The sequence below is a fragment of the Castanea sativa genome, chromosome 3, assembly GCF_040712315.1.
Source record: "Castanea sativa cultivar Marrone di Chiusa Pesio chromosome 3, ASM4071231v1".
Lineage (NCBI taxonomy): Eukaryota > Viridiplantae > Streptophyta > Magnoliopsida > Fagales > Fagaceae > Castanea > Castanea sativa.
Genome location: NC_134015.1, coordinates 51,857,253 through 51,868,519, shown reverse-complemented (window position 1 = coordinate 51,868,519; position 11,267 = coordinate 51,857,253). Strand labels below are relative to the sequence as shown.

Sequence of the window (11,267 nt, the reverse complement as noted above, 5' to 3'; positions counted from 1 at the left end):
TGCTTATTTTGCTGAAATTGAAAACTTTTACTGAAAGTACTGTAAATAAAGATAAAAATTTGCTGAAAATAGTATAGTGTGGCCATGAATAATACCAAAAAATTATAATGGGGCCTATAAATAGTAGCAAAAATAAGCTGAATAGTAAAATAAACTGATTTTAAGCAAGAGCCAAACCCACACTTTGTGTGCGTTTGGATTTGGATGAAAATTATAAATTATTTTATTATTTAGCTTATTTTTACTACTATTTATGAGTTCTACTATATTTTTTGGTATTATTTATGAGCTCTACTATACTATTTTAACTAATTTTTATATTTATTTATAATATTTTTAATAACAAGTTTTCAATTTTAACCAAATAAGTAGTTTATCATAATTATTTAAAAAAAAAAAAAACTATTTCACTACTTTGATAAGTGAAAAATATTTAAAGGCCTAGTGGGGGTTCTACTTCTAGCCCAAGTTGTCATTTGCCAGATTCTGAAAAAAAGTTATCATTCGCCAAAATCCCAAACACCTCTCTTCCTACTCTCTCTTCGGCCACTCCGAACTCGCTCTTTCATTCAAAAGCATCCCAACTTTGTCAGAGATCTTTGTCGCAATTTCAAGGTAAAAAAAAAAGTTTAAATGTGAAAATCGAGCTCAAGATTAGCTGATTATTATAGCATTTATTTTTTTTGCGTCAACTGGATTGCGTTGCTTGAATTTGGTTCCTGATTATTGCTGCTTTGGTTTTGTTCTTGGTTTACTATAAGGCCCTTTGACCTTGATTGTTGAAACTCTGTTACTTCAAATTCTCTACTAGTTTTTTCTTATTTATGGTTTTGTATGGCTTTTGCTAGTTTGGGTTTGTAATGCTTTTGTTTGGTTTGGTTGCTTTAAAGACTTGGGAAAACAATAGACATTGCACAGTTTCCTTATTAGAGTTTTGGGTTCAGTGTGGTTTGATGGGAGTGACCCTTGTTGAGCCAAACTGGTAGGGCTGGTTTTGATGGGGTCAGTGAGGCTGGTTTCAGTTAGTCTGGGTTTTTTTCTCAATAAGAACAACTCTGATCAAATACACAGTCAAAATATCCATGAATGAATAGTCCTGTGTAATACACAACAATATCATTATCCCATATCAAAATACTAAAATTAGTGGGGGGAAAAAAAAACCCCAAATGTTAGTTAGCATAGAATCCACAAAATTTAATCAATTACACAACATTATCCCATATTTTAAAGCGAAAAATACAAGCCCAAAAGCAAAAGGGATGCTGGTGGAGTGTTGCTCCGATGAGGGGTGACTGTGAAATTGAGAGAGGCAGAGACAGAGAGAGGGTGAGATTGAGAGAGAATGAGAACTGAGCCCAAGAAGATCATATTCAGGTTGCAATCTAAACAATGTCGGAGACTCGGAGCATGCATTTATTGTGTTCCCAGGGCACTGAATAATTACTCCTAGTAGTCTCTATCCATTCTTATGAGAGAAGGAATTGCCATTTGAATTAGAGCTCATTGCCATAGCGTATTTACAGATACTTTCAAAATTTTAGTCTATGGATGACCAGATCATATTTAGGTTACTTTCCATGTCCTTATTTTTACATACTGTTTATTTAGAAAGCTATACTTTTTGTTGCTCTTGCTCATAAGTATTAATTAATTAATTTAAAGGGAAAAGTGTAGGCTCTAATCTTTTATGGACTTTTTAGTTTTTACAACACTCTTAACTCTAGTCTATATATGTGAAATGTGAAGGTAACCATGATTTGGAGCAGTCCAGATTTTGTTTCTTAACTATATCATTAAAATCCCTAATTCTGTAAGGGAAGCAAAATGTAAATCATGGTTTGCCATCAACTAAATGTATATGTATTCAGACAATTTTTCCATCTATTCTAAGTTTACAAATTCAGGTTACGAAAATGAAAATTGAAAAACTAACCTTTTTTTTTTTTTGTATGGGTGCTGGATCTGGATGACATCTTTTTACATAGTTTGCTCTAATTTTATTTCTAAAAATATTAAGGGTACTAGCTCGACTATGTCTATGACTATTTTGTGACCTGATTTGAAAATCATTCAAATTGACAAGGTATTAGTTATATGGGACATAGATGCCTTACTGAATGACCTTGAGGGGTTGATTTGATTATCAAAGAACTTTATATTTTTGGTATACACTATTTATTTATTAGTATAATGGTTGTTTACACTTATTGCCACGCTTCCTTTAGTTAGTTGTTAAAATCATGTAAGGATAGTTTTGAATAATTTTACATCTTTTTGTTTGGGTTTATGATAAGAGTTTGATAATTTCTATAGTACAAATGCTGAAAGATTTATTTCCAAACCACTTTACTTGACAAGCATCATCACTATTCTGCCCTGATCTCTTGGTGCACATTAGTCACTTGGAAATTTAATGTGCAACACCATAATTTTACTCTGAAATCTTAATGGTCTGATGCTTCTACTGTCACTGATTCACATATGGAGAGTAATATTGTTTATTTATTTAAGAGTCATGACTGCTTTGTGTAATAATCTACTTGTTCTTCCTTTTTCATGTAAGATGATTGATTTATTCAATCATCGGTTTATTTACCCAAATGCTTTTGAGATTGTGTCACACGGTTTTTAGTATCTACAGATTGAATGGTTCGTGGATACAAACCAGAAGGAAGAAACCATTCTTGTAACTGAGTTTTTTTTTTTTTTTGGGAGGGGGGGGGGGAGGGGATTTACATTTTAAACCTATCGTTTAGGAAGTGTAACAAATTAAGCCCTATAGATTTAAGAATAACAAATTAGACCCTGAGGTTTTAAATTGTAGCAAATTTAATCTCAGCCCATTTAAGTGGACTGCCGTTGTGTTTGGGTTTAATATACTGAGGTTTCAATTTGTTACCTTTACAAAACTCAGGGTTTAATTTGTTGCTTTTGAAACCTGAGGTTTCTAAAAGTAACAAATTAAACTTCAGCCCATTTAAGTGGACCGTCGTTGTGTTTGGGGTTTAACATGACCTGAGTGTTCAATTTGTTACTTTTGAAACTTTAAGAATTAATTTGATACACCCCTAAACAACAGGTTTTGAATTTTAATTTTCCCTGTTTTATTTTTTACTTTGGCTTTACCAGTTAAAACATATATATTGACACCCATGTTGTAATTTTACTTTAAGTATATTGGACTTTTTTGTTTCAGTGTGATATCAAATGTCTCGGAGGTATGATAGCCGCACGACAATCTTCTCTCCTGAAGGTCGTCTCTACCAAGTTGAGTATGCAATGGAGGCCATTGGAAATGCTGGAACTGCAATTGGGATTTTATCAAAGGATGGAGTTGTCTTGATTGGTGAAAAGAAGGTCACTTCCAAACTCCTTCAAACCTCAACATCAACTGAGAAGATGTATAAGATTGATGACCATGTATCATGTGCTGTCGCTGGAATAATGTCGGATGCCAATATCCTAATCAACACAGCTAGAGTCCAAGCCCAACGTTACACTTATGCTTACCAAGAACCAATGCCTGTTGAACAGCTCGTCCAATCTCTCTGTGATACCAAACAAGGCTACACACAATTTGGTGGGCTCCGTCCATTTGGTGTTTCATTTCTGTTTGCCGGCTGGGACAAAAATTTTGGCTTCCAGCTTTACATGAGTGACCCAAGTGGAAACTATGGTGGTTGGAAAGCTGCAGCAATTGGGGCAAACAACCAGGCAGCTCAATCGATGCTTAAGCAGGATTACAAGGATGAAATCACAAGAGAAGAAGCAGTTGAGCTAGCACTGAAAGTGCTCAGCAAGACAATGGACAGCACAAGTCTCACCTCAGATAAACTGGAATTGGCTGAGGTATTCCTCTTGCCTTCAGGAAATGTCAAGTACCAGGTTTGCTCACCAGAGTCCCTGAGCAAGCTCTTAGTGAAGTTGGGAATGACCCAACCTGCTGCCGAGGCCTCCTAAGCTTTTCTGGTTTTGTTTAAATATGAGTTTGGGAGTAATGGGCTCATGTTTCTGTTTCAAATTGTATGCTTCATTGCGTTTAACTTTGCAAAACTAGATTATGGATTTTATTTCTTGCACAATTGCTCCTTTATTCAATCATCTCGTGATGTAAAGCTTAGTTTAAAAGAAGCTTTACTGGAAAAGAATTACCAAATGCATTCATGTAGCTTTTCAGGCTTCAGCTGTGAAAAAAAAGTTAAATGTTTTACTGCTACTAAAACATTGAGAATTTATTCATTTTTAAAAATAGTGGAAGCAAGGGCTGCCTATGTAGATAGAAATCACACAAATACACAATGACAGTTCATCCCCAGGAACTTCAACCTATAATCTCAAGGCTCTACTGGAACATGAATTACCATAACATGTAAAATCAATACTAGTAATAGCTGGGCAACAAGCAAAAGTCTTGTAGCTCACTTGGCACCTCTGGTTTCAAATCCTCCCATCCCCAATTATTGAATTATCATTTATTTTTTTGAGGTAAAGTATGAGCAACCCTATTACCCGACCGTTTACCACTTGGAAAAGAAATAATCGGGGCTGAGTCCCCTTGGAAGACCACATCTGAAACACCAATTTCCTGGGCAAAGAGAAGAGCACAGCTCGGCAACAAGCAAAGGCTTCAACCTCTTCAAACGTATAAACCTTATTGGGAACTTATTTGCACAAACAATTAAAGTAAGGTGGATTTGAGCAGCCCGGTCCAACATTTTTAGCAGATTCTAGCAACAACCTGTATGCGCTTCTTACCGAGTAGGTGGTACTTCAATTTGGCTCAAGCACCAGCATTGCACATGTCCTATATTCTACACTGGATACCTCTTTTAATACCGTGTGTGTGTGTGTATATATATATATATATTGTACTTATCATTTAACAATTTACCGAAAGTGTAAAAAAATTGTGTGTCTACTTTCTCTTGGGCCTTCCTAGTTGCGTTCCAACCCCCACCAAAAAAAAAAAAAAAAACGTTGTTGCGACTTGCGAGCCCATGTGAGGCGTTGTGTTACGGTTTAGGGTAACAAAATTGTGAATTTTATTGTGAATTTTATTGTTGCGACTTCCCTGTTATCCTATTTGCTTTGATTTTAACATTATTTGCCCTGAAGTTTGGGTATTTTTTTTGCATTTTACGTATTAAAGTTTTAGATTTTGGATTTTAACTCTAAAGTTATATTCAATTTGCATAAGAGCCCCTCCGTTCATATATTCCGTGATGACTTGACATCATTTTATTGGACGAACTAAACACAAGTAAAATATGGATGGAAAGGTTTTGCTCTTCCTCAAATTTGTGCATTTGTCAACTAAGCCACTTATTTTGGGACAGACAGAAACACAGTAATTGAATAAGGAAATAGATAAATTGGCAGGATGTCCATTTGGTGAGGATTAGAAATTAAGGAGGATCAGATGTTGCCGTATAAAGAGTTGTTATCCTTAACAAACCAGGATCATGATGCACACTCTAAAAGAATCTATATTTTGTTTAGTCTTTTATGAGGCCTCGATCATTTTGTTTTTCACGTTTTCATATAAATATCTTTGTCTTGTTGCAAGCCATCCCCTTTTGTTAGATAGTGTTTCCATTGCCATTTCATCACAGCTTCTCCTGCTTGACAGATTTGATATCATTTAGACCTTGGGTTAATTATTCTACTTGCAGGTCTGGTTCATAGGCAAATTCTCCCATATTTCAACTCAATTTAATCTTTTGAGATAACTTGTTACCATCTGTTTCTTAATTTATATCTCAAGTATTTTGGTGTTGCTAGACTTGTATTAAAAAAAAAGAAAAAAGTATTTTGGTATTGCTAGAGATTTTTTCGAAACTTGTTAATATGTTAGTGCAGTGTTCTTTGTCTGAGAACTAAACACTTAATCAATTTTTTTGAATTCAATAGCTGTTGAAGTATTATGCACCAAGCTTATACTCTTGAGACAATTTTATTTTTTTTCATTTTTCTGCCCTTCAAGATAAGTGTGTGTGTGTATATTACCTTTTAATTATTTGTTCTTCTTTATAGAATTTCTTTAGTTACTTTGTCCTTTATCAGCACCAGTCTTCCTAATAATTCCAGTGTCATACTTGTTACCTTATGGTTTTATGTAGCAAAACTATTATTGGCATCCAACAGCTTTCTTTGTTTCTTCATAAATCAGGTTGTTTCGGCTTTCTTAGAAAATTATGGAAGTCCTAAGAAAAATTGTGATGCTCCTACCCATGGCAAACAAGATGCCCAGAATGGGCTTGTTGAATAGGCTTCTCCTTCCTCAAATGCCTTGACAAGGATTTCTTCTTGGAGGATGATAGTGAGTGAGAAGGGCGAAGTTAATGTGTCTGTGTAATTCCTCTTGACCTATATAGGATATTGTAGTTAAATATCCTTGCATTAATGATCGTTTTATAACTAACATCTACTTCTTTTTGGAAAAATAATTTTTATTGTAGGGATGATTCCAAGAATCCCAGATTTTGGTCAAGGGTATGCTTGCACAACATGGCCAAGTTAGCCAAGGAAGCTACAACTGTACAGCGTGTCTTGGAATCTTTGTTCTGCTAAATTGATAATGGCATTCTCTGGTCTCTAGAACATGGTGTCGCTCTTTCCGTCTTGTTGGACACGCAATCAACGATAGAGAAATCTGGTATTTAAATTTTTTTAGTTTCTTAAAATTGTTCTCAGTGAACTCAACCTGACTTACTTTCTAACACAGTTTTGTCCTTTATGAATTGTCATCTTGGACGTAATGAGTCCCTGGAAACAACCCTTGTGATGTGTGTGTAAATAACAGAAACCACCCTAACCGTAATAAGGTTGTTCTGACTTCACTTTTTGTGTCTTATGATGTACTCTTTGTGTCCTTGTTTAGGTTGAGCCTCCGTTATTTACAACTGATGATGACATTTTACCCAATGCATTTGAAAGGCCAGCTGATTCTGGCACGCAGCAGGGCATGGAAAGTACAACCCTACTGAGTGGTGATGAACTTTTAAATTCAGTAAGTTCTCTATTTTTTGTATATATGCACGTATGTATGTGTACAGGTGATTTTGTTTTTTGCTCATGAGTGTACAGACAAAGTTTTTACTTTTTTAGATCTCGCTCTTCATTTGATATTATACAATCCAGATTGTAGAATTATATGATCCTATGATCCCTCTTTTAGCAAACGACTCTAATCACTCCAGCACTCCCAGAATCGCTGGGAAATGGCATTATTTAGGGTCAGTAGGATCATAAAACTTTATGATGCCACACTAATCTTGCATATATTATCATTTGGGCTATTAATACTGCAAACCAGCATGAAAAGTGTTTGAGATCTCATTTCTCTTTAGCGACTCGCACCTCTGATTCTCCGCTTGAATATGTGTTTGAGAGAGAGAGTTGGTGTATTTAAATTTCGTTAGTTTGCATTCAAATATAGAAATGGTCTTAATGGAATTCAAAATTACTAATTATTTTAACATAACTATTTGTATTTGGAGCCTTTCAGTGGTCCAAGATGTAACAAAGATTTAGACACAGCAATATAGCCTCCACCCTGAGTGGTAAAAGATAATTTTGAATCACTTGTGATAATATATGAGAAAAGTTCGTGATGTTTCCCCAACTCTATCATTGCAATCCTCCACCCTATCATTCGTCTCTAAAATATGCCATGCTTTCGTTTCTATCACTCTCATTGTGAGTCCTAACTGGTTATTATCTACTGTTACAAAAGTCCATCCTAGGCAAACTTTCATCACCTACTAATTGGGTTTTCAAGAGGAGTAACACTTCATATTCCCATCAATCAAATGGCTTTTTCTAAATAACGACTGAACCCAGTGCAAGATCTTCATTGAATTACATAATCTATTTAAATTATCCATCCAATTAAGTGTGTGTGTGTGTAGCAACAGTACACAAAAATTAAGTGTGAGTTACATGCATCTCGGCTTTAAAGCATTCACTTTCACAGATTATCTTTTTCGTTCGGTTGTGTGGCTTCGACCCAATTTGGGAAATTCATTAGCAGGTCTAGAAAAGTGAGTCTGGTATAAGAGCATGATAGTGAAAATCAAAATTTGTTTTCAACTTTGCAATAGAAATATATAGGTAGAGATTGTTGCATTTTCTTCAACAATGCTACGACTTTGAAAAGCAAAAGAAATTGCAAGCGATCCCAAACTGAGGCATAACATATAATAACAGTTAAAAAATATGAAAGAAATTATTAATATGAAAGAAACGCAAAAGCCTGTTAAGATTATGGATTATATTGCTGGCAAATTGCTTCTTTATTCAATCATCTTGTGACTAACTATATATAAGCCTGATGTAAAGCTTAGTGTAAAAGAAGCTTTACTGGGAAAGAATTACCAAATGCATTCTAGGATGTTGCACAATATTCTAATAATGTAAAAGTGTAACCAAATCCATTCATGTAGGTTCTTCAGCTGTGAAAAAAAGAAGTAATGTTTTAGTTTTACTACTACCAAAATATTGAGATTTCAAATTTATGAAATCTCCTTTAACTTGATTGGTCATGAGAAAAAATCAAGTTTAAATTAGGTGAGACATTATTAACTAAATAAATAACGCACTTTGCATTTTAAATGTGAAAAAAGTACATAATTTTTTATCTAACGCGTGCTGAATTGTTAGTATGATTTTCATGAAAAACTGGTATCATTTTGAGATTTGTTAATCAAGCATGCTATTGAAGATCACACGCAATAATTGATTAAGACATTTAATTGATTTTCATAAACTAGATGTGATTTATTTATAATTTCAGTTAATTTATTTTAGTTAATGGATATGTCAAGATTTATTTTGAATCAATTGTTGATTTACAGCTTTGCTGGACCCTTTTAAAAAATAAAATGCATGGGCCAATGGATGTTGGGCTTAAATCTAAAATAAGTTTGGACCTAGGTCTAGTGTAGATTTCGGATTTGGGCTAGCTTAAGACCTGATGGGTTGGTTTGGCTAGGCTAATCAGACGTAGGCTTGAACTAGAAGATTGAACCAACGATTAGGCCTAACCGTTATCAAAAAATAAAAACGATTGGGCCTAAGGGATTATGGGCTAGCACAAAATGATTTGGGCTTGTAGGTTTTGGTCCGGGCCCAAGGTTGACTGAGACATGAGTTGGACCTCATAAATGGGTCAGGCTAGACCTGGCCCAACTCTCTTATGTCCTTTGTAAGAGCATTAGCATGGGGGGCGTAAACACCCCTAGTTGCTATTTTAACCATTAAGAAGTCAAATACTCGCCTCCATCCTAGTTCGTATTTCTAAAAACATTTGTCAACCATGAACAGTGGGTTCTATAATGTAGCTGAGGATGCAAAATTTTTACTAATATTTTAAGAAATGATATGTCCATAACATTTTTACAATATTTTCACAATAAATCATAGGTGACAAGTTGTTATTGTTGGGGCAAAAAAGTAATCTTAGTGTTATGTTCAAATTTGAACCAATAACAACTAACCACATATGATTTGTTTTGAAAATGTTGTAAAAATGTTATGAACGTAGCACCTCTCATTTTGTTCCTTGAATATAATATTTTATCCACTCTCATCTCTCATTTGTCTCTATCTCTCTCTATCTCTTCTCCTAGTTGCCCATCTCTCTCCACTCTCTCCCTTGCTTCACTTCTTTCTTGACCGGACCAAAATGCTCTCTTTGGTTTGAATGAGAATAAATTGGTGATGATGGCATGTTTCTCTCTTCTTTCTCTGTTGTTTGAATCGGTTGCTACTGGGGTTCTCTTACTTGAGTTTCAGGTTACATGATCGAGCGAGAACCATGGCTGTGGTGGCGCGTGGGTTCATGGCTTGAGGTGCGTGAACAACACGTGCTTCACAAAAAGGTAAGCTATCTAGCTTTTTTGTGCTTGTGTGTGCTTTGATGGTCATGTATCATGGTGGTTGAAGAGGGAGAGAGCTTAAGAGTGATATACGGTTTAGAGAAGAGATGAGAGATTTGGGGAGGTTTAAAATTTAGATTAGTATGATTAGGATTTGAATTTTGAAGTTCAAAATATATTTGAAATAAAAGAGATATAAGCTTGGGTGACGTGGCAATACTTCATTGGTGACGTAGTGTGCGTTTGCGTATATTTGCGTTTTACTTGGTTGGTCATGTGACATTGTTCATGGACCAGCCAAGTGATGAAAAATGCATGAACAGTATTTTCAGTAATGAAAAATGATAGGGTATGATAAAATGCAACTCCAGCGTCGTCCAGGACAAGACCAGGAAAGCAAATGATTGTAAGAACCTCGTCTTGGGAGATTGTCCTTAAAAGGAAGATGCTTGGACGAGGTTCTCATGGCCACGTTTTACAAAACATCATCTCGTCCAAGGAAGCCATCAACCTCGTCCTGAATAAGGTCGTCCATAAAGGAACGACCTCCCTTAGAAACGAAATACGCTCGGCAAGAGGACCTCTAGACGAGGATAACTGGACAAACTTTTACACTTAGAAAATTTATTGAGTATGTACAACAACTCTGTATCATGGGCATAACTTTCAGTGACTGTTACGTGAGAAAAATGTTACACCTAAGCAGTTATAGAGGTTATCCCTGAATCCTCACACCTCCTCAAATCCAGGGGAGGTTATAAGTCTAATAACTACTCTTATGATATTATATAAACGCTCATTCAGACCAGACAAAGGTACGTTTGACATTTCCCAAAAAGTTGGAACTTCGAAATTATAGAGAGAAAACTAACTTTGCCATCGGAGGGTTTTTGGCCGGCAACTCTGGTCACCTTTGATTGCCTTTCTTTCTTTTTCAGACCACCAAGACAGCAAGTAGTCCTTTCAAGTCCGAAACATCTAGCTTACTGATTTTCTTCGCATTATCAAAAAATATTTTGCTACGGTATTTTTAGTTTTCAATAAGATAAGCGTATCCAAACGCACCCTTAGAGATGGGGGATAGGATTTCATTAAGGCCTTTTCAAAATAGCTATGTCAAAATTTCATTTTAACCCTCCAAATTTTACAATTACATTATTGATCCAAAACATTTTAGAATTACATTTTCAACCCAAATTGTTTTACCAAAATTGCATTTCGACCCCCCAAATGTTTTCCAAATTGTATTTTGACTTGAAACTTTCATGAAATCATAAAATGACCTTCGAAATTTCCAATAATTGCACGAGGGCCTTTTAGGCCATAAAAATGCATTTTCAATCCTTTTTGTGCCAAAATAAAATATTTTCATTCTAAAATAATATA

The 11,267-nt window shown here is 35.1% G+C and overlaps 1 protein-coding gene and 1 long non-coding RNA gene across 2 annotated transcripts; both read left to right on the top strand.

Annotated features, from left to right (window-relative positions):
• The first annotated feature begins 456 nt into the window (after positions 1-456).
• Positions 457-4,085, top strand: LOC142627749 (proteasome subunit alpha type-4). The gene is made up of 2 exons (XM_075801627.1): positions 457-615; positions 3,200-4,085. The coding sequence occupies exon 2, from the start codon at positions 3,211-3,213 to the stop codon at positions 3,961-3,963; it is 753 nt and encodes a 250-aa protein (XP_075657742.1). The 5' UTR covers positions 457-615; positions 3,200-3,210; the 3' UTR covers positions 3,964-4,085.
• A 2,091-nt stretch (positions 4,086-6,176) lies between these two features.
• LOC142626749 (uncharacterized) lies at positions 6,177-7,184 on the top strand. Its single transcript, XR_012842635.1, has 3 exons — positions 6,177-6,354; positions 6,462-6,658; positions 6,884-7,184. It is a non-coding gene; the product is annotated as an uncharacterized LOC142626749 (long non-coding RNA).
• The last annotated feature ends 4,083 nt before the right edge of the window (positions 7,185-11,267 follow it).